The following is a 25,291-nucleotide window of genomic DNA, read 5'->3' on the forward strand; positions in this document are numbered from 1 at the left end:
ACAAAGTATGGGAACATGTTTTTACTCTTTTTCTTATTATCATGTTCCCCAAACAAAGTTCGGGAACATTTTGTTTTAACTTTTTTATGCCCCAAAGATCAGGGTCGGGGGGCATAATGTTTTTGTCCTGTCTGTAATTCTGTCATTATACCCCCCGCAACAAGTTGTGGGGGGGTATACTGGAATCGGGTTGTCCATCTGTCTGTCTGTCCGTCCGTCCGTCTGTAGATGCAATGGTTTCCAGGCTCTAAAGCATTATCCTTTCCACCTACCGTCACCATATCATATATATGGACTACCCATGGGATGAAGATGTTCCCTATCGATTTTGGGGTCAAAAGGTCAAAGGTCAAGCGCACTGGACATTGAAGTAGCAATATGGTTTCCGGGCTCTAAAGCGTTATCCTTTCCACCTACAGTCACCATATCATACATATGGACTACCCATGGGATGAAGATGTTTCCTATCGATTTTGGGGTCAAAAGGTCAAAGGTCACGTGCACTGGACATCGAAGTAGCAATATGGTTTCCATTTAAATTCTTTAACGGCTTTTTTCATCGCATGGAGATGCTGTGTTCCTAGATAATCCATTTCTCCCTACAAACGAGAATACCCAAGGTTTGTCATGCCATTTGTTTTTTACACTCAGAAAAGAGGTAGTTTATACCTATTACGAACACCCTTTGGGAGATTGGGGTAAGCGGGGGGTATTCTTAGTGAGCATTGCTCACAGTACCTCTTGTTCTGTCTGAAACTTTAACCTTGCTAATAACTTTTGAACAGTAAGTGCTAGAGCTTTGATATTTTACATGAGTATTCCTTGTGACAAGACCTTTCCGTTGGTACTAAACCTTTTGACCTTGACATTTGACCTACTTTTTAAAAAAATTGACATTGGTCCTATCTTTTAAATGGTAAATATTAGAGCTTTTATATTGTACATGAGCATTTCTTGTGACAAGATCTTTTTACTGGTACCTTGTGACCTTGGCCATCTTCGGAATTGGCCATTATCGGAAGCATTTGTGTTTCACAAACACATTTTGTTCTTCTTATCATATTCCCCAAACAAAGTTCGGTAACATTTTGTTTTTAGCTCACCTAAGCTGAAAGCTCAAGTGAGCTTTTCTGATCGCTTGTGGTCTGTCGTCTGTCTGTAAACTTTTTACATTTTCGAATTCTTCTCCAGAACCAACAGGCCAATTTCAACCAAACTTTGCCAAAGCATCCTTGGGTGAAGGGCTTTCAAGTTTGTTCAAATGAAGGGCCATGTCCCTTTCAAAGGAGAGATAATCACAAAAATGCAAAAATAGGGTGGGGTCATTTAAAAATCTTCTTCTCAAGAACCACTGGGCTAGAAGAGCTGAAATTTACATGAAAGCTTCCTGACATGGTGCAGATTCAAATTTGTTCAAATCATGGTCTCTAGGGGTATGATGGGGCCATAATAGGGGATCAAAGTTTTACCTACAAATATATAGGGAAAATCTTTAAAAGTCTTCTTCTCAAGAACCATTGAGCCAGAAAAGCTGATATTTAAATGAAAGCTTCCTAACATAGTGCAGATTTAAGTTTGTTCAAATCATGTCCCTCGGGGTAGGATGAGGCCACAAGGGGGGATCAAAGTTTCACATACAAATATAGGGAAAATCTTTAAAAATCTTAAGAACCATTGAGCCAGAAAAACTGATATTTACATGAATTCCTTTTCAGTTATGTCGTGATGCTTTGGAGCCACTATATGGTTGAAAATTTTTCATGGGAATAAAAATTAATGAAAAAATCTTTTAAAAATCACTACAGCTGAACAGTGTCAAGGTGACTCAGTTGAGTGATGTGGACTCTTATATTATTTCAAAGACAAATATTTATTTTAATGACAAAATGTTGAATAGATGTTATTTAGGAATTTTCAAAAGTTTGCATGTATGTTTGTTGCAATATAGCCATAAAAGGGATCAAATTTCTGAATTAAAGTAAATTTTTTTCAGATTGCATGCTGTTCTAGATATTGTGTAATTAATATTTTATTGGATATTTACATATTCTCTTTTTTTAATAAAACACACTGTATAAATATACATCTGATATTCTTGGACTTTGAATTTACAGTAATCCAGCACCTGTTTATCATGATTCATACTTTAGCATCTGATATTCTCGGACTTTGAATTTACAGCAATCCAGCGCCTGTTTATCATGATTCATACTTTAGCATGAGGAGAATAGGACATCTTCAAATGGTGTAACAGAGTTTTACCCAAAATTCTTTACCTCACTTATCTCTGAATGCATGCTCTCTTTTTTATTTTACAAGGTTGATAATAGTGTCAAAAAAGAAAAACCCCTTTGTTGTGTCCTCCACCTTGATGTACAGTCGTAAACCACAGATTCGCAGGTAGGTCATGTGAAGGTCAAGGCCATAAGTGTTTCATACCAGGCCCCAGGATAATATTGATTTGCATCTGTCAGTTGATAGACCAAGTATTGTCCTCTCAATACCTTCAGAACCCTAAAAATGCTTGGCAGATGACCCCTGTTGATTTAGAGGTCCTAAGGTCTGATCAATATCTTGGAAACTCTTTGCTTGATAGACATCAGACTTGGGGTACTGGTTCCCCCAAAGGAGTAGATGCCCCCTATTGATTTTGAGGTTACAAGGTTAAGAGTCAAACTGCTTGACTAACATCAAACTTAGACACTGGTTCTACCTGAGGAGTAGATATTTCTAAAATATTTCTTCTTAATTGTAAAACTAGCAATTAACACTCTTATTATATTACAAAACATTTTATTTTAGACTTTGATAAGGCCAAAAAAATGTGTTTCCTATTACATGAAATTTAAAAATTGGGTAGGTAGATGTTTTTCAATTAAAAAAAAAAAATATGATTGAGTGGAAAAGAGATTCATTGTGTTTTGTATAGTAGAAGTGCATGTACATATTAAAGCAGTTGTATAGCAATGTTTTCTTTAATATAAAGACTTATGCCTTTGATGAATTATTTTTCCCCTCTATGCTTTTCATTCTGAATTCCTAATGCCAGTGGACTGAGACTTCTACATATCATTATGGAGACTTAAAGTTTAGTGGAAATGTTCAAGTAAAAAAAGTCCCGTAGGGATCCGGGTTAGAATAGGTCCTCAGTACCCCTTGCTTGTTGTAAGAGGCGACTAAATGGGGTGGTCCTTCGGATGAGACTTAGAAACCGAGGTCCCGTGTCACAGCAGGTGTGGCACGATAAAGATCCCTCCCTGTTCAATGGCCATAAGCGCCGATCATAGGCCGAAATTTTGCAGCCCTTCACCGGCAGTGGTGACGTCTCCATATGAATGAAATATTCTCTAAAGGGACGTTAAACAATATTCAATCAATCAATCAAGTAGGAAAATTTGATAGCAATTTTAAAGTTGGAAAATTCATTTTAATTTGAGTTTCAAAACTGCTTAAGTTTATTTATCAATTAAACAGGTCAGCCTTTGCTTTTGATCAAGGATCCTTAGCACCATATGACAGTGACAGACTTATTTTTTGTGGCAGTAGGTCACAACATGGTGATTATTTAAACTCCTTGTGATACTTTCTATATCAATAGACTTAATTGTTTAAGCTTCGTAGCTCAATGGATAAAGCATCAAACTTCTGACACATTGAGCCGGATTTTTACATGAATATTGCTTTAGATTTTTATCCAATTTAATTCTTTTGTGAAATAAATTAAAATTCATTCTATCTTTAAATAACTATAGTGTCAATGATAATGATAAAATTTAAACTAGTTTTATCTAAATGAAAAAATCAATATCCCAGTATATAATATTCCCATTTCAGGTGATTAGACTCCCCAAATGAAGCTGCATACAGGTTTAAGGATGCTTCACAATATTAAAATAACATAATATTACAAAGGAAGTAATTAGCAAGCTACATCATGTTCATATTCTTTAGCTTCATGTATATAACAAAATCAAATAATGACAAGTCATTAATCCACAGTCACTATCACTGATCTAAGTAATATCCCTACAGTCATTGATCTAAGAAATATCCATAGTGTCGCTATCACATTAAGTAATATCCCGAGTCATTCCCCATAATTACTATGACATAAAGTAATATCCCCACAGTCACTCCCCACAATCACTATCACATTAAGTAATATCCCCAGTCACTCCCCACAATTACTATAAAATTAAGTAATATCCCCCCAGTCACTCCTCACAGTCACTATCACATAAAGTAATATCCCCACAGTCACTCCCCACAATCACTATCACATTAAGTAATATCCCCCAGTCACTCCCCACAATCACTATCACATTAAGTAATATCCCCACAGTCACTCCCCACAATCACTATCACATTAAGTAATATCCCCCAGTCACTCCCCACAATCACTATCACATTAAGTAATATCCCCACAGTCACTCCCCACAATTACTATCACATAAAGTAATATCCCCACAGTCACTCCCCACAATCACATTAAGTAATATCCCCACATTCACTCCCCACAATAACTCACATAAAGTAATATCCCCCAGTCACTCCTCACAGTCACTATCACATTAAGTAGTATCCCCACAGTCACTCCTCACAATCAATATCACATTAAGTAATATCCCCACAGTCACTCCTCACAGTCACTATCACATTAAGTAATATTCCCATAGTCACTCCCCACATTCACTATCACATTAAGTAATATTCCCACAGTCACTCCTCACAGTCACTATCACATTAAGTAATATTCCCATAGTCACTCCCCACAATCACTATCACATTAAGTAATATTCCCAGTCACTCCTCACAGTCACTATCACATTAAGTAATATCCCCCAGTCACTCCCCACAATAACTATCACATTAAGTAATATTCCCAGTCACTCCTCACAGTCACTATCACATTAAGTAATATCCCCCCAGTCACTCCCCACAATAACTATCACATTAAGTAATATTCCCAGTCACTCCTCACAGTCACTATCACATTAAGTAATATTCCCAGTCACTCCTCACAGTCACTATCACATTAAGTAGTATCCCCACAGTCACTCCTCACAATCAATATCACATTAAGTAATATCCCCACAGTCACTCCTCACAGTCACTATCACATTAAGTAATATTCCCATAGTCACTCCCCACATTCACTATCACATTAAGTAATATTCCCACAGTCACTCCTCACAGTCACTATCACATTAAGTAATATTCCCATAGTCACTCCCCACAATCACTATCACATTAAGTAATATTCCCAGTCACTCCTCACAGTCACTATCACATTAAGTAATATCCCCACAGTCACTCCTCACAGTCACTATCACATTAAGTAATATCCCCACAGTCACTCCCCACAATCACTATCACATTAAGTAATATCCACAGTCACTCCTCACAGTCACTATCACATTAAGTAATATCCCCACAGTCACTCCCCACAATAACTCACATAAAGTAATATCCCCCAGTCACTCCTCACAGTCACTATCACATTAAGTAGTATCCCCACAGTCACTCCTCACAGTCACTATCACATTAAGTAATATCCAGTCACTCCTCACAGTCACTATCACATTAAGTAATATCCACAGTCACTCCCCACAATAACTCACATTAAGTAATATCCCCCCAGTCACTCCTCACAGTCACTATCACATTAAGTAATATCCCCACAGTCACAGACAATAGGACCATATCATTGTGTTAAACAATTTAGTTGATTGCACAAGCAATATTTCAGTTGGACTGATGGTCCACTGTACCAAGATTTCAGGTAGACCTTCGTACTGTTTGGTGGTTTTGAACTCTGGTCCACTGCTAGTGTCAAAACCCGATTTATTTATCTGCACAGCCAACAAACTTGTTGAAGCTAAATTGTACCCCTGTTGACCTTGCTTCTCTAGTTTGTGTAGCACCAAATCAGTGGGGAACCAGTTTAATTGCATGTGCACTTCCATTACAATTTTAGGCTAGTTGTATTTTACGCGTCTGCATGTCACAATTTTTCTGAAGAAAATTGATTATTTATTTTTAATTGTACGAATCAAGCTCGATATTTCACCAGAAGTTGTTCTTGATGGCATCACAATAGGGGTATTTTAATACACAGGCACTTGGGGCATGGATGATGTAAACCCCCAACCCCAACCCACCCCCCAACCCTTTTTTTCTAATCTGTGATCTACGGTTACATATTTAAATTAGTTATCAGCTATTGCAAGAAGAAATAAAATCACTGATAGTGAGATTTTTACCCGAGTTGCAACGAAGTTGAACTCGACTATTGGTTTGGTGATGCGGGTTGGCGGGCGGGCGGTTGGGCATCAACAATTGGTTTCCGGATGATAACTCGAAAAGTGTACAATCTAATCAAATGAAACTTTGATATATTGTTGGGTACCAGGTAAGGAAGACCCCTACTGATTTTGGAGAAAAATGGTCAAAGGTCAAGGTCACTGACCGAAAATAGAATGAAAATTTCAGAAAAATTTGGTTTCCGGATGATAACTCAGAAAGTTTAAATCCGAATCAAATGAAAATTTTATTTATTGTTGGGTACTAGGTAAGGAAGACTCCTATAGATTTTGGAGAACAAAAGTCAAGGTCACAGTGACCGAATATAGAATGAAAATTTCAGAAAAATTTGGTTTCCGGATGATAACTCATAAAGTTTAAATCCGAATCAAATGATACTTAAAGATATTGTTATGCACCAGGTAAGGAAGACCCCTATTGATTTTGGAGAAAATAAGTCAAAGGTCAAGGTCACAGTGACCGAAAATAGATTTAAAATTTTAAAAAAAATTGGTTTCCGGAGGATAACTCAAATTTTTTTAATTTGAATCAAATGAAACTTGGATATATTGTTGGATACCAGCAAAGCAAGGCCCCTATTGATTTTGGAGAAAAAAGGTCAACGGTCAAGGTCACAGTGACCGAAAATAGATTGAAAACTTCAGACAAATATGGTTTCTGGACAGTAACTCGAAAAGTTTAAAACTGAAATTAGTTCTTGACAATTATAAATATGCCACATCATTCCTGACTTTACAATGTATCCCATGCAACTCGGCTTATGCACCCCAGGGTGCATATATTGATTTTTACTAATATGTTATGGGTCAGAAATACCCGTAATAACTCAGCAGAATTCAAGAACAAAGACAATTTCAGAAAAATTAACACAATTTATTTACCATCATTGAAAAAATTGAATTATAACAATAACAAAATAATAACTTACGATAAGTGTGTAAAATGTTTGTTGCGGGTTTGAATGCTGAGCTAAATCTACACACAAAACTGTCACAAATAGACTTTCTTAATTCCAATCAAAAATAATTCCTATTGTTCCCCAGATATATCCTAAATGTTTAATCACCAATGCTTGTCTACCAGAGCTTAATATCATGATTTATACCAAAATTGAAGTATCAGGAACATTCATGAAAAACACAGTTATATAATCAGTGTTACATCATCTTTCTACTGAAGTGATAGACATTGACATACATCGAACATCCAGAAAAATCTAGGTCATAGGTGTCAATCAAGTTCAAGTATTACACAACAAATACATAACATAAATAACATTTTTGGATAATCTTTAATGTATATATATTTACAAGAAAGAAGAAAATAAATTTGATCTCCCAGATCAGAAAAGAAATAAGATGTGGGGGGGGGGGGGTTGCATGTCCAAGACCAGTGGTTTAAGATGGATATATTCTAACGAACTCCACATCAATGTATAATTTAAATTCATTCTCATATAGTGCAAATATTGCCCATTTTATCACACATTTCGCAATATATTAAGTACCAGGGTCTTGTATGCACTTGTAACATCATGATGGTATTTAGAGCAATTATATTAAGGGGGAGGGATGCTGGCTTCAAGTGGGCCAAGGCAAGAGTTCAGGTAATTCAGTATATTGGAAAAAATTATATTAACAATTTGAGTATGAATTATGTACACAACAATTGATAAAAGTCTGATGGCTGATTAGTAAAACTAAGGAGAGACTCTTATTTATCTAGCAAGTAATTATTTGTCATAAAAATGGAAACCACTGTGTGTGTCTTTGCACCTAAAATTATGATTTCTCATATAAAGATATAAACAGTTTAGGGCAAAATACACATCTAGACTTTATTAAATGTAAAGTATCATTAGTTTGTTGACTTTGAAAAGAGCTTAGAGCTTGATCGAGAAACTTCCTCGAACTTTTGATTAAACTCGCTATTTCCTTAAAAAACAAGCAATTAAGCTAAAAAGTTAAGAAAATCAAGCTTATTTGGGTGTGTATTACCACAGAAAAATTCTGCTAGAAAACATTGACCACAATTGATACGTGGACGCACGGAATACAACTAGTCTGATTTTATAATTAAGGGAGACTCTTTGGGAAAAACTTACCAATTTCTGGAAGTTTTTCAAAATTGTCAACAAATTAAGTTTAGGGTCGGGAATTTTGGAGAGAAAAATAGGGTTGGTTGAATAACTGGATACACACATACTTTTGTTTTTTTTTACCTAATGGTACAATTTTAGCATGGTATACATATTCTGATTTAAGTCAAAAGATCTGGCTTTCATGATCCTGGGGCCAGATCTGAAACTGCATTTTGGAAATAGTTATCATTACTCCTGGAGTAACCTTATGCATTTTGTAATCTTAATTGTTTTCTGAGTTTTATTATTACCTAATTGTTTTTGGCTGGAAATTGATTGATAGTTCTTTCATAAATTTGACATGGCTTTCTACTCTTTACTATACATTTTGTTTCTTGTTTTTTAGGTGTGTTTTTTTTTTGCATTTTACTTGTGCATGTTGTAATAGTGATGTATCATGATCATTATTAAGGCTTTGCTAAATGTACCAGTAGTTAGGGACTAGGATACTCAAACAAATTTGTTATATAGAGTTTTGTAAAACTGTAAATGTTTTAATATTGCTAAAAACTCATATTTACAAATAAATTTCTATGAAACCACCTTTATTTTTACATTTTCAGAAACCTTTACTTCAAAATTCATTGGAAAAAGTGTTATCCAAAAATTGAAATTTCATGAATTAATTTCCGATTTGCATTGTTGTTTGATCCAATTATAGAAAATCCCATGTAAACACACCAAAATCCTATTTAATCTGATACAAATGAAATATGATAGAGGAATATTCTCCCATCTCAAATATTGATGGGGGAACATTCCTATATCTTCATTGGATTTGATTGCTCAAAATGTCTGGTAGAGAATATTCTCGTATCTTAAATTGTTGATGGGGAACATTCCTCCATTTTCAATGGATCTTATTGTGCAAAATGTCTGGAGAAATTCCCAGTTCCAATAATACATGGGGGAACATTTCTCCATCTTCATCGAGATTTGATGTTGGTGTTTTCCCTTTAGATTTCTGAGTCAGTCGTTTCGTCAACAAAAGCGCTATACCTCTTTCAATGAAGATGGAGGAATGTTTTTATTGTATTACAACTGGGTATTTCTCAAAACATTTTGTACATCAAATTTCAATTAAGATCGAGGAATATTTCCCTATGTATTATTACAGATGAAATTTTTCCGGACATTTTGAGCAACAAGATCTATTGAAGATGGAGGAATGTTCCCTTATCAACATTTGAGATAGGGGAGCATTCCTACCAGACATTTTGAGCAATAAGATCCACTGAAGATGAGGAATGTTCCCCCATCAATATTTGAGATAGGGGAGCATTCCTCTCCCAGACATTTTGAAGTTTGTCTCCTCATGGTGCTGGTGTATATTTGTAGAGATGATGAGATATTTGCCAGGGCCCGTACTGTGTCGGGCTCCAGGTCACTATCCCAAGAGGGACTGCTCTATCTAGGACTACATGCTTTAGGGAGAGTGGAAGAAGGACAGGTACAATTTTCTATGATGTGTGAATATACAAACTCATCAACTACATAATTAAGTCTCCCAAACAAAGTTTGGAGACTTGATGTTTTTGCTCTGTTCTTATTATGTCCCCAAACACATAGCGTCAGGAACATATTGTTTTTGCTCAGTTTCTTATTATTCTTATGACCTCGAACACATACACAATAAAACACTGGGTACCCCCAGATAACTGAAAAATTGTTGAGTATGGCAGAAAACATCAATCAATCGATTGAACACATAGTGTTGGGGCCATATTGTTTTTGCTCTGTTTCTAATTATGTCCCCAAACATATAGTGTTGTGGACAACTTGTTTTTGGTCAGTTTCTTATTATTTTTCGTATGCCCTGAATAGTGTCGTGGATTTATGTTTTTAGCTCACCTGAGCTGAAAGCTCAAGTGAGCTTTTCTGATCGCCTGTTGTCCGTCGTCTGTCCGTCCGTCTGTAAACTTTACACATTTACAACTTCTTCTCCAGGACCAATGGACCAATTTCAATCAAACTTGGCCAAAAGCATCTTTGGGTGAAGGGCTTTTAATTTTGTTCAAATGAAGGGCCATGCCCCCTTCAAAGGGGAGATAATCACAAAAATGCAGAAATAGGGTGGGGTTCATTTAAAAATCTTCTCAAGAACCACTGAGCCAGAGGAACTGAAATTTACATGAAAGCTTCCTGACATAGTGCAGATTCAAGTTTGTTCAAATCATGGCCCCCCGAGGATAGGTTAGGGCCACAATAGAGGATCAAAGTTTTACATGCAAATATATTGAGAAAATCTTTTAAAAATCTTCTTCTCAAGAACCACTGAGCCAGAAGAGCTGAGATTTACATGAAAGCTTCCTGACATGGTGCAGATTCAAGTTTGTTCAAATCATGGCCCCCGAGGGTAGGTTGGGGCCACAACAGGGATCAAAGTTTCACATTGGAATAAATGGGGAAAATCTTTGAAAATCTTCTGCTCAACTACTGCGACAGAAAAGCTAAAATTTACATGAAAGCTTCCTTACACAATGTAGATTCAAGTTTGTTCAAATCATGGCTCCCGGGGGTAGGATGGGGCCACAATAGGGGATCAAAGTTTTACATGCAAATATTTAGGTAAAATCTTTGAAAATCTTCTTCTCAAGAACCATTGGGCTGGGAAAATACAAATTTGCATGAAAGTTTCCTGACATAGTGCAGGTTCAAGTTTGTTAAAATCATGACCTCTGGGGATAGGATTGGTCCACAGTAGGGAATCAAAGTTTTACATACAAATATACATGTATAGGGAAAAATCTTTAAAAATCTTCTCAAGAACCACTTGGCCAAGAAAGTACAAATTTACTTGAACAGTTTCTGACATAGTGAAGATTAAAATTTGTGAAAATCATGACCCCTGGGTGTAGGATGGGGCTGCAATAGGGGGATCAAAGTTTTACATACAAATATATAGAGAAAATATTTTTAGCCGAGTTGCAACGAAGTTGAACTCGGCTATTGGTTTGGTGATGCAGGCAGGCGTCAACAATTGGTTTCCGGATGATAACTCGAAAAGTGTACAATCTAATCAAATGAAACTTTGATATATTGTTGGGTACCAGGTAAGGAAAACCTCTATTGATTTTGGAGAAAAATGGTCAAAGGTCAAGGTCACAGTGACCAAAAATAGATTTAAAATTTCAGAAAAATTTGGTTTCCGGATGATAACTCAGAAAGTTTAAATCCGAATCAAATGATACTTAAAGATATTGTTATGTACCAGGCAAGGAAGACCCCTTTTGATTTTGGAGAAAATAGGTCAAAGGTCAAGGTCACAGTGACCAAAAATAGATTGAAAACTTCAGACAAATATGGTTTCTGGACAGTAACTCGAAAAGTTTAAAACTGAAATTAGTTCTAGACAATTATAAACATGCCACATCATTCCTGACTTTACAATGTATCCCATGCAACTCGGCTCATGAACCCCAGGGTGCATATATTGATTTTTAACAAATAATCTTGTCATGTTTCACATTTAATCCTGCCTTTTAATGTTTAGGATATATCATATGCTGATTTTCTGGTTCCCTCCAAAACACACTTAAAGCGAGTCTCTTCTGAGAGAGGACCACTAAATGCCATGGAATTAGTTTCCCAGAGCCAAAATTTGACTGCAGGTAAGGTTAAACTCACAAAGCTTAAAGATACTGGATATGCTATTTCCTTTAAGATTTATACAGCTATATAAGTAAGTTGTTAGGTCACCAAGTGACTCCGGTGACCTATTGCTATAGATCTTCGTCCATCGTCGTGTGTTAACTATTAAACATTTTTTACTTCTTCTCGACCCTTCCAATTCTCTTCAAATTTGGTATGAAACATATTTGGGACAAGGGGGACATAAATTATAAATTTCAGGACTCCTGCACCCCTGGGGCCCGTTTTACAAAAGGTCGTAAGTCTTAAAATTAGTCGTAAGACATAAATTACGATGTGAGACCGTTTTACAAAGATTTAGGATTTACTAGTTACGATGAAATTCGGCCTTAAGTCTACGACCGCCCAGGGGCGACCCTATGTCCCAAGTTTTGTCTTAAGTGCTCCATAAAATCTTTGTTACTATGGTTATTAAAATAATTCAACATGGCTGCATTTCTAATGTTTAATGTTATGAATGAGACTCATAAAAAACGTGCGCTGCGGATGTTTCGAGATAGAAATAATCCGTTGGACTACCTCAGTGATGTTGAGGTAGTCGAGAGGTATCATTTGCCCAGGCGGTATCTCTACGAGTTAACAGATTTAGTGCAGGGAGACGTAGAGCATCCTACAAACCTAAGCAAGGCTGTACCAGCTGTTATTCATGTACATACCATGATTCATTATTGTCTGCACACATAAAGGCCTGTCCTGCCTCCTTTGTTTACTACAATGCGTCACTTCCTCTGATGACTGCATCACACAAAATATGGTTACGTACTCGTATATTTCCGTCAGTGCGCGGATCAAACAAATGTATCAAGTGTGTACCATAGGACCCATTGCAATGTTGTTTACAATGTTTGTATATTCCCGCATAGACCATACTTTTTCCAATGATCATGATGATGTTGACTACTTCAAGCATTTTTAAAAAGAATATGCATGTCATATCAGATCTTATTTCGACACACCCATCCACACGTAGGCCTAGTTATGTACGCCTATATTATACATGTATGCACTTACTAGTACATCATTTATATGCACGGTGTTATCCAATACCATGGTAGATTTATACCAATTATTAGTATGTATGAGAAAGACACTATTGGGGAAAAAATTGTGAGTAAATTAATCCCTAACCCTTTCCCACGTCCGCCCCCATCCATTAAAATTATCAGTTAGGCCTATTAGTATGTTTGTAATGCATTTCAAATGGAAAAAGAAATTGTGAGTGAATTAATTAATTAATAACTACATCCCCCATTATACCAGTTATTAGTATTTATGAAAAATAGACGGTGTTGCATTTCTTTTTTTAAAAGTGTGATTGAATGCCCCCCCCCCCCCCCCCCCCCCCTTAACAAGTACCATCATCCATCATATTGCTTGTTATATAGTCATTAACGAACTGCAAAGATTCACCTTTCCGTCCTATATTAGACCACTTGATACAGCCACGTACCTGTAAAATTATGATTTTATATCGCCTAGTATATCATGTATATTATAATACACAAGAATAACTTTTATTTAAAATCTAACTTTAAAAAAATCAAGTTAATTTCCTTGATATTGGAAATATGTAATTAATATTAAGATAATTAGGAATATATATAATTTGAGATCAAATAATAAGTCTAATTATTCATATAATATGCATGCATTAGCACAACTAACTTATAATTAGCAATCTGAACAACCCCCCCCCCCCCTCCCTCTCCAACCTTATTCTTGTAACTCGAATATAAATGCATGTGCATTTGTATATACAATGTATGTAAAAACAAAATGCTTGCTTATAACATACTATGCAGTAATTAAGAATTGTTTATATGTACATGTATTGATCAGCTTCAAATGGTTAACATTCAATCAACAGGTTTTGGCTACAGTCAGGTGCATAACTACCCCCCCCCCCCCCCTTGATTTATTTTGGCGATATTTTCTTCAAAATGTGTGGATTCCCTGTCTATCCCATCCCAATATTTAGGTAGTCGTTTCACTGTTAGTATGAATTAGTAGTTTATTAATTAATGTATCAATTAAGATTGTATGCCAACATGTTTGGTAAATCAATAGATTGAATTGAATAAATTTACTTCACTTAATTAGCAATGCAAATATATAATTCAAAGTTAATTTGCTCCAATTTTCTTTCCTCCCCAGTGTCTGCGCGTCAAAGCGTCGGGTTTCACGCGGTATCTATGTTCAATTCTACAACTTCATGCGCTGAAGAGTTCCATATACGACTTGCGACAAAAGAATTTACGATATATGATTACGATACGTTTTGTAAAACGGTCCTACGATCTGTCGTAAGTTCTTCAAATTTATGACTTAGGACTTAAGATTTACGACTTTTTGTAAAACAGGCCCCTGGGACCTTAGGGACAGGGCAAAAACTGTCAAAGATTGACCAATTTTCAATTTTTTTTTTTACAATATCACACATCTGTAAGAAAAACACTAAATACATAGTTTTGTAGAACAGGAAGCCCTCTACCAAAATTATGAATTTCATGATCTCGTGGATGGAGTTTCTGACTCCAGGCTAGGGCCGAACTTTGCATATAGTGTTTTGTAAAACATTTAAATAACATTTCTAAAGACGGAAAAAATAAGCACCACCCTCAAATTTACCTGGTCTGTGAACCCTTGTCAATTCATTGAAATTAACCTTCAGACTGGATGCTAGAAATTGATTGACATTCCTTGTGTATACCTTATCTGACGATCGGAGCTTCCATGCAGTCTTTTGATGCTGACCGTGTAAACCAGCTCGGAAAAAAAAACCCCACTCAGGTTTTATAGAATATGTTTGGGTTTTAGCTCACCTGAACTAAGTGAGCTTTTGATCACCTTTTGTCTGTCGTCTCTGTCTGTCTGTTTGTTCGTAAACTTTTCACATTTGCATCTTCTTACAGAACCACGGCCAATTTCAATAAAACTTGGTACAAAATGATCCGTGCATGAAAGGGATTCAAGTTTTTTTCAAATGAAGGGCCATGCCTCCTTCAAAGGGGAGATAATCACGTAAATACAAAAATAGGGTGGGGTAATTTAAAATCTTCTCAAGAACCACTGGGCCAGGAAAGTTTAAATTTACATTAAAGCTTCCTGGCATAGTGCAGATTCAAGTTTGATAAAATCATGGCTCCCTGGGGGTATGATGTGGCCACAATAGGGGATCAAAAGTTTTACATAGGAATATATAACGAGAATCTTTAAAAATCTTCTCAAGAACCATTGTGCCAGGAAAGTTCAAATTTACATTACAGCTTCCTGGTATAGAGCAGATTCAAATTTGTTAAAATCATGGCTCCCGGGGGTAGGGTGGGGCAACAATAGGGGATCAAAATGTAATATTCTTATATATAGGAAGAATTTTTAAGAATATATCTTCAACTATTTAAGCTAGGGCTTTCTTATTTTGTATCCATTCTTTGTGGTAAGACCTTTCATACAATGCAATGGTGTGTGATCTTGTGACCTTGACCTAGAAGTTTGACTTGCTTTTAATAAAAATCTGACCTAAGCAATATGTCCTGAACTAATTATGGTAGATCTTTCATATTTTGTATATATATTTCCTATGGCAAGACTTTAATTTCATACCATAATCTTTTACTTTGTGACCTTGAGCTTGGAGTTTGACCTACTTTAAAGAAATGTATTATTAAATATATCCAAAAGTATTTTAGATGGGACGTTCATATTTTGTATATAGATTCCTTATAGCAAGACCTTGTACACAATGGTGTTTGATCTTTTGACCTTGGAGTTTGACCTACTTTATAAGAAACCCTGACCTATTCAATATCTTCTGAACTGTGTAAGGTGGGGGCTTTCATATTTTGTATATAGGTTCTTTATGGCAAGACTTCATTATTTTGTGAAGTGACCTTGACATTGGGTTTTGACTTATTTTATAAATCTCTGGAATGAGTTTTACAAAACTTCTGATCTTACTCAAAAATTTCTGACTTTAGAATTTCGTAAGTTTTAACTTAAGATAAGATGCTTCTGTTTTACTAACGTGTTCTTAAGTCTCCATCGTAAACTTACTATCTGACGCTGCATGTGATGCTGCGCAAGTGCATTTGTCACTTTGACTTTCGATATTTCATAATATGGACACTCAGCAGCTGATAAGGTCCTCATTGGAGAATTAACAATTTTAAATCAAATAAAGTTCAAAATAAACAAGCTATAATTGTGTTGGGATGCCAACACAAATGTCCCCGAACACCTCCCCATATCAGAAATGATTTTTTATGCCAGAAATGGACTCGGAATCCTCAATTAACCCAAGAAACTATATTTGGTTGAAATCCGACAAACTTGATTTTTGGCCATTTTGAAAAATTTGAAAATTGAATGGAAGGAAATACTGATGCTAGAAATGAACTGTGGACCCTCAATTTTGGATTTTCGTAATTCTTGCTTGTACAAGTTGCTGTTCGTGCAGGACGGTATGTATCCAAAGTTTGGTTGGTTTATATGCATGTGTTAAACACTATAGATAACAACGATTAGCTGGGTAACCAATTACTTGGTTGAAAAAATGCTAACCGATTAGAAAATTTGTAACCAATTGGCCGGGTTATTTGTAGTAAAGAAATACTGTCTTGCCTGTATTACATGTGTTTATAAAAAGGGGGTGTCGTAATATTCAAAAGTCTAGGTGATGTTTAAATATTAACTTTTTGAATGACTGATCAGATTTGATAATCTTCAAAATAAAATTTCATGCAATACCGATAATTATCGTCCATTTTGTAGGTAAAGTTCCCAGTCAGGCTCTCTAAAGCAGTACTAGTATCACACTGATAAATTCGACGCTGCCAGTATAATTTCCACATAGTTTTGACAATCAGTTCAATGATTCGTACCATTATAATGCTTGGTAATGTGGACAAGTAACACACATATACATTTCTGGTCAGAGAAAGATACATCATTTTATACAAAGAGCATGAAAATAAAAATAGAGCAGGGAGGTACTCGTAAAAACCATGAAGGTCAGACTAAATCATATTTCTGAGTGACTTCCCAATGTTTCACACATAGTAATAATTAAATGAGGAAGAGATGAAATGTCAACTGTGTTATGTGGAATGGACTTGCACGTCCTGAGTAACTTTAGTCCTGTCCAGCATCCGAACGGATTTTCGCCACTCTTGTAAACAAACTTCAAACTACAATAGAATACGCCAGTTTCGAGATACAAACTCTTCTGTATAGGAGGTGCATTTAGTGGAACTTTGAATGCCTAATTGGGACAGCGTGGATATACAGCCAACGAGAAAGACGATGAAATGTATTAAAAGCGGCTTCTCTTTAAATATGTAAATGTGGGAAATACTAAACACTATCGAAAGAAATGTTTTACCGAAGTGGAAACATACAAACAATGTCATATTTACAAGAAATATCTTGGATATGGTACTTACAGTACGGCCAGCGTGGATTCCGTATTTTCCGCGCTCCCCCCGCGGGATAGAGCTACCGCGGTATATCTCAGGTAACCCTGCATATCCCGCGCTCCCCCCGCGGTCCCACTGTCCTCGCCGCGGTCTCACCTGTTGATGATTAATGCCATCAACAAACGCGAGTTATCTCCCGTTAACGTAAAAAAATATATACTGATCATAAACTGAAAACAGATCGTTTGTTCATCAGTACTATAAATAAATCATTAAATTACCATATACATGTGCATGCATTGCTTGTAAAACACATTTTACAAAAACTTCTCATGTTACCTTTATTGAACCACACATTCAATATAAGGGTAGATTACCATATACCAATGTCGGAAGATGACCATATACAAGTGCATATATATACGCTTTATCCGTAACATGGCAAAGGTAACTTCACGAAAACTGATTATCCCTGTCAGTATCAATCACATATTAATTGTTTTTCAGGAATTTAATTCTATACAATGTATTTGTATAAATATTTAAAAACAAAACATGGATAACATAAATTTATATTAAAGTAGGGAAAGGAAAACCTTGCATCAGCAAATTCTAATCTTTATAGAATTTGAGAGAGAGAGAGAGAGAGAGAGAGAGAGAGAGAGTACTATTTAACATAGCTGACGACTGTGAAGAAACGGTCATGGGTATGTGTATATCTGTTACATAACACGCCCTGTCTGCTCCGAATGCCATCTGCTCCAACACCCCAGACATCGATCGGCACACGCTTTACCCGTGAAACAGCAAAAGTAACTTCACGAAAACTGATTTTCCCTGTTAGTATCAATCACAGTTTTTGGTGATTTCATAACTTATTTTTCAGGAATATCAGTCTATACATGTATTTGTACAAATATAAATTAAGAAAAACATGTATCACGCAAATATTAAAGTAGGAAAAGGAAAGCCTAGTATCATCAAACTCTATATAAAATTTGAGAGGGGGGATAAAACATGTAAAGTGAGGACAATTTTTAACCACTTGACAAAAATCTGCCCAAGTTACGTCTCCATAAACATGACCCGCAGCATACGAAAGATGTAGATACAAAATGTTAGATTAGAGGGGACAAGTGGTGTGAGGATATGTTCTAATTAATATTCTCTCCAAACCATTTTCCCCAATTCGAAAGAGAGTATTATATAGGTGTCCCTATAGCTATACCTAACACAGTACATTTTCTCTTCTAGACATTGTGAAGACGTCCTAACTTAACAGGTTTCATTGTGTAGAGAACGTCTCGGGTATGTGTATATCTGTTACATAACACTTCCTGTCTGCTTCAACGTCCCAGACCTCGATCAGCGCACGCTCTACCCGTGAAACTGCTAAGACAACATTAGACTAGCCACACAAACACCGCTTGGTAATCAATACAAATAAAGCATCAATCTAATTAAAATAAAATATTAATTGGATCCAAATTCTCAAATTTTAATTACATTTCTGGGGCTTTGAACATCTGAGAGAGAGGAGAAAAAAACGCAATGTATATTTTAAAGGAGGTAATATAATACCAAAAAGTAGATAACAAGTAAAACACAGTTTTGGGGTATACGCCACCCCTGTCGTATATGTGTGGCCTTCCTCTACAGCGAATATTAAATTTTGATTTAACATGCAATTAGAGAGTAATTTTGATGATACTGACATTCATATGTACCGTAATAAAAGGAATTAGTAAGTTGTAAGCGAGGAAACCAGCACTTGACGAAGGAATTAAAAACAAACACCCTAGTTTAATTACTGGTAAAATTTGTTGGGTATACATGTAGGTAATTGTAAGCTGATAAGCAGATCGCATGCCCTGGAGTAGAGACATTACCATTTTGACATCCTGTATTCGACGCGTTGAACATATACACACAGGGTCTTCTCCCCCGTGTGTTGTTTTAAGAACACGTGCAGCAGGGACCCAACAGGTGTACATATAAACGATGTTCGATTGAAATGAGAAAACAAAAATCTTTCTTTTAGCATAATATAAAATTTACATTTTGTTATTCTTAAAACATACAAAATAATATTTTGTTACTAATAAATTATTGAACCAATTCTCGAAATCTACACAAACACCATTAAAACAGACAGAACATATTAATCTTGCACTCGTATACGGTCATTTGTAGATCTATTTGTATTATTTTTTCACTGTAAAAAATATTAGGACACAGCTCCTAATCCTTATCATTAATTGTAGCATAAAAATACTATTAAAAAACAAAATTAAATGCTGGGTTTTTTTTGTTTTTGTTTTTGTATTTTTTTTTTTTAGAATAAAACAATTGGAGGTGTATTAAATATGCTAAATCCTAAGTATATCTGGTTTTAGTAGGTCCCTGATTTTATTTTTCATTTTTCTAAAATGATTTATTTAATATACCGGTATGTAATGCGAGATAGCTGTCCATAAGCAAGCCGTACTCATTTTTTGCCGACGAATGAAATAGCTATCGTACGGTTAGTTTGTCCTAACAGGTAAATAACGGTACTTCACACCGCGGCGGTGTAAATCTGCCCCGCGATGAAATCCCGCGGAGGGATAGCGCGTGAAGGATTAACAAACATACCGCGGGGGGAGCGCGGTCTAATACGGGATCCGCGATGGCCGTACTGTATGATGAACGAAATAACATGATAGAATAAGAATTATATGTATTTAATTACTTCCTACATACTTATCACTTACTTAGTTTGTGTATCAGTCGAATTCGATTAATAAGATTAATAGTGGGAGAATATGTTATGATTTTTAGGATATTTTTACCGTTTATTTTATTTCATGAGTAAACTTAGGTGACCTATTGCAATACGCCGGTTTCGAGATACGCTTGAGTTATTTCCCTTTGAAGAACTCTCGTACATAGTAAGGCGCGAAACAACTTGTTTACATGCGGGAGTGGGACAAATATTCATCACTGCATAAGTGAATGTACTCATTAAGTCTCTCATACGCTGTTTCATCACCCGAATTCAACTGATACACAAACTAAGTCAGTGATAAGTATTCAGGGAGTAATTAGATACGTGGAATTTTTATTATATCACATAATTTTATTGGTAGTAGGTATCATATCCAGGATATTACTTTCAAATATGACATTGTTTTTATGTTTCTGCTTTAGTAAAAACATTTCTTTCAATGGTATTTTGTGTTTCCAACATTTACATATTTAAAGAGAAGCCGCTTTTAATACATTTTATCGTCTTTCTCACTGACAGTAGGTTCACTCTGTCCCACTTAGGTCCTCAAAGTTCTACTAAATGTACCTCCTACACAGGAGAGCTCTTATCTCGAAACTGGCGTATTGGTTGTCGTCTGTTGTCATTCATCGTCCGTCATGCTTTAACAATTGAACATTTTTAACTTCTTCTTGATAAGTACCTGTCCAATTCTTTTCAAATTTGGTATGAAGCATTTTTGGGACAAGGGGGACATAAATTGTAAATTTTAGGACTCCAGTACCCCTGGGGCCTTAGGGGTGGGGCAAAAATTGATCAATCTTCTTTTCAAGAACTGCACATGTGTAAGAAAAACTAAATGCATGGTGATGTAGAGCAGGAAAGCCTCTACCAAAATTGTAAATTTCATGATCCCTGGGGTAGGGGTTCTGACTTATTATATAGTGTTTAAAACACTCGAATAACATCTTCTTTAGTACTAGTGATACTAAATTGAAACTAAATGGATATTTAGAAAGAGCAGGTAGTCCTTTATCAAAATTGTAAATTTGATGATCCCAGGGTTAGGAATTCTGGTACAGTGTATTATGGTGGTGCCAAAATGGTCAGTTATTAAATGTGTGAACAATAGTAATTTTAACTTCTTCTTGATAAGGCCAATTCAACTGAATTAGTAAATTATCATCCAGGGTCACCAAAAATTATGGGGCGGGTGGGAGGATTTTATTTTTTGATTTTGATTTTCTGAGAAAACAAGTTTTTGTCAACAGAAGTGCATCATTTAATGCCATATGGATATCAATCTATGCTTATTTCACAAACAAATTCAAGGTTAAGCTTTAATTTCAAACACAAAAAGATACCAAACTTCTTCAAGATATGAAGAACATTAATCCCTTCCTTTCATTTACGCACGTAAGAACGTGAGAAATTAAGAAAACCATTTCTATTTTCTTCACTTGGTTTTTTACGTTGCTATACTGGAAATGTAAACAAGAAGTGTAAATACCAGAGTCGAAAATGAAAATGATCTGGAAATCACAAGTTTCGCAAAATAAAAAAATTCAGGGCGGGCCAATTTTTTAGGCCTGTGGGCCTCTTGTTTGAATGATGTAGTCTTATAACTGCAACGGTGTGTGCATACAAATTGAATAACGTGCATTATATTTATATCTGAAATGGCCCCCCTAATTCTTTGGGTAAGTAGCGATTAACGGAACAGCCGTGGAAAGCAAAATGTGATGTCATAACGTAAAGAGTACACAATGCTGAAAAAATTTAATAGTTAGGATTTAATTTCAATAAATATCATAAAAATCAACTTATCAACAAAGTTTACAATCTGAATCGGGTTTAAACAGTTCAAATCTATCTAATTGTAAACAGCTTAGGTATAGTCACTATAGGTGGTAGTCGGCTATGTTGTCACTTTGAGAAATTGGAAATACAATTACTGAAATAAGAATTGTTGAAAAATCCTGCACTTGGATTAATTTCTTGTGTTTGTTCGGTGTTATTAACCACATATTAGAAGTAAGATCAACTTATCTGGCATCGAATGAGACAGGAATGGACAACAAAGCTTTTTGTTTTTATTTGGCACACCTGTGGCCGAGCACAGGAACTGCATGGTAATTTTTTAATAATAATACTAGGGGTTTTATACCAGTTCATCCCCTAATAAGGGGTAACAACAGTTTTATTAGTAAGTTGTATGGTAAAAGACCCCTACTATTATTATTACAAAATAATCGGTTGAACTCAGTTCTGTGTTCCTTTGGGCCGAAATGCAGATATGCTCGACAGTGTTCATACGCTTAACAGATTTATAGTGACTCAGTCTATCTAGTTATAGGCAAATATCATTCAAAATTCTCTAATACATTTTATCACAGGATTAAAGAGTAAATGTAAATGTTATAGCAAATGATACCAGCAAAGCCATGACTATTGGAATAATACATTAGTGTGCTTATCTCAATATAATAATTTCGCAAATTCTATGGTCGTTATATTGATCTAGTTGGCAACAATCAATCATTGGGTCTAATGCTGTCTGACATGTTTCATACTGATTGTTAGACCGTATGGGCACACTGATTTTGACTACGGATAACTCCGTTTTCCTGATCGAGATATAGGGCTCACGGCGGGTGTGACAAGTCGACAGGAAATTATTACTCCTCCTAGGCACCTGATCCCACCTCTGGTATGTCCAGGGGTTCGTGTTTGCCCAACTATCTATTTTGTATTGCTTATGGGATTTATGAGATTGATCACTGTTCATTATCTTCACTTTTCATGCATACCGTACTACTTTCAATATCTCAAAATAGAGCTTAGATGATTAACTGCACTGTGCAAGCATACAGAATTACATGCTTTTGTTAGCACTTATTCATCAAGTAAGGAAATATTCATTGTTTAATGCAGGATATCTGAAGAAAGTAATGTTTTTCTATTTCATTGTGTAATTCGTGTTTGCCCAACTATCTATTTTGTATTGCTTATGGGATTTATGAGATTGATCACTGTTCGTTATCTTCACTTTTCATGCATACCGTACTACTTTCAATATCTCAAAATAGAGCTTAGATGATTAACTGCACTGTGCAAGCATACAGAATTACATGCTTTTGTTAGCACTTATTCATCAAGTAAGGAAATATTCATTGTTTAATGCAGGATATCTGAAGAAAGTAATGTTTTTCTATTTCATTGTGTAATTATGCCCCATATGCCCCCCCACCCCCCCAAGATCGAAGATCTGGGGGCATATTATTGGGAGTTGAACTATGTTCAATCTCCCTGGGTCATCATGCACTTTTCTGCGCAGTAATTTCTATTGATTTGTATAGTGGTCGTCAGCGGGGGTTCTGTGTCAGCTGATTTACTCCTAGGTAAATCAACATAAACTTTTATAAACATCCGCCATTAAATAATCCATGTAACTTTTCTGAATTAATCTAATTTTGATAATTGACATGTAAGTAAATGCAATGATATTGTATTCAAATCAATTTGAATACAAGATTTCGATCAAATTGATACTGATAGACATAGAAAAATGAAAGATAAGGTTGAAAATTGTCGTTTGTAGCGCAGCGTCACCTATAAACATTGATAGGGAAACGAACGACAACTGCACACAAGACCTATTGACACCGTGGCGCGAAATATCGAATATGGTGCGGAACCTCAGAAAATTTACAAGAAATAACTCTACAACATTGTGCATGTGTATATATTTGGTTTTTTTTTAATGTGATATAAAAAATGCTTGATGTTACATGTATATTGAATTAAAACACGTCATTCCCAGTCAACAACTTTCGATCAGGATCGGAATACGAAATAAAATTTCTTATATCCGGTTGCAAAGTGAAACTGCTTCATGCTTCAAGTTATTGAATTACGTAGTAATTGCACGTTACACATTAGAGAACTGTTCCTTTTAATAAAGAAAGTCACAAAATAGACCTTATTCATTACTGTTACCGAGCTTTCGTCGGCGAAAATCTCGAAATGGAGTGTTTCGCTGCGCTTGATGACGGTAAGGTCCACATTTTCTACGTGAGTATTTTGATATTTGTTTATGAATTTTTTGCGCATACATGGTATGTCTCGGCTAGGAATAATGGAAACTTTCTCACCTATGTATGTAAAGACATATTAATCTCTATTTTTGAAAATGTAGAACACTTTTATCAAATGACAATGTTTGAAAACTCTTAGAGCCCCGATGTCAGAATTTCCTTTTCCAAAACTTCAATATGTCAAATTCATTATCCTTTTCGAATAGTATGTACCATATTTTGTACCAGTTATCCATTTTGAATCCCCTATTACAATGGGATTTTGCTGCACTTTGTAATGTTTGAGTGGATGTCATGAGTGTGTGTCAAACAGAAATTTTAAGAGCATGGGATAAGGTGCTGCCATGTATTACTTCACTATCAAAGTTTAACCCAGTTGCCACAATGTTGAATTTATGCTGCAAAAAGGATTGGAAATTGCTCTGGTCAAAACACATTGTTTATTTGTCTACAGATGAAAGAGACATGAGGATTCTCCCTCACAAACTGAAAAAAAATAGTTATGGATCTTGTACATGTATAGTTTATTAATCACTATAGATTTCCAGCATCACAAGTCTGATTCCACTATATGCTTCCCATACTGTCAGGTTCATTCACCCCCTGTTTGAGCCACAGTATAATATCCCAAATACCTTGGCAATAAATAACATTATTTGACTAGTGTTTCATTTTTAGCGGAGTTGCGATGAAGTCGAACTCGGCTTATGATCTGATGAAGTGCCTTTGGGCGGGCAGGCGGGCACGCATCAACGTTTCATTTCCGCACCATAGCTCTTGAGCAAATTATAGGATCTCATTCAAACTTAGATGGATTGACACCCTCAGTAAGATGAGGAAGCCTATCGATTCTGGGGTCACTAGGTCAAAAGTCAAGGTCACTGGCTATAAATAGACTGAAATTTGGAGAAAATTTTGT

General features: G+C 35.7%; 1 protein-coding gene across 6 annotated transcripts in view; it reads left to right on the forward strand.

Annotated features, from left to right (window-relative positions):
- LOC125668653 (CDK5 and ABL1 enzyme substrate 1-like) overlaps positions 1-25,291 on the forward strand; it is a 68,417-nt gene that overhangs the window by 8,456 nt on the left and 34,670 nt on the right. For 4 of the 6 annotated variants that reach the window (XR_008802467.1, XR_007367716.2, XR_007367717.2 and 1 more), the window contains exons 4-6: positions 2,320-2,400; positions 9,803-9,914; positions 11,958-12,075. Coding sequence is in view for 2 of the 6 variants with exons in the window: in XM_048902978.2 (XP_048758935.1) it covers positions 2,320-2,400; positions 9,803-9,914; positions 11,958-12,075 (311 nt within the window). In the remaining 4 variants the exon portion in view is untranslated. The remainder of the gene's footprint in view (positions 1-2,319; positions 2,401-9,802; positions 9,915-11,957; positions 12,076-25,291) is intronic. The other 2 variants (XR_008802468.1, XM_048902979.2) reach the window with 1 other exon arrangement.

Source organism: Ostrea edulis, chromosome 4, assembly GCF_947568905.1.
Source record: "Ostrea edulis chromosome 4, xbOstEdul1.1, whole genome shotgun sequence".
Lineage (NCBI taxonomy): Eukaryota > Metazoa > Mollusca > Bivalvia > Ostreida > Ostreidae > Ostrea > Ostrea edulis.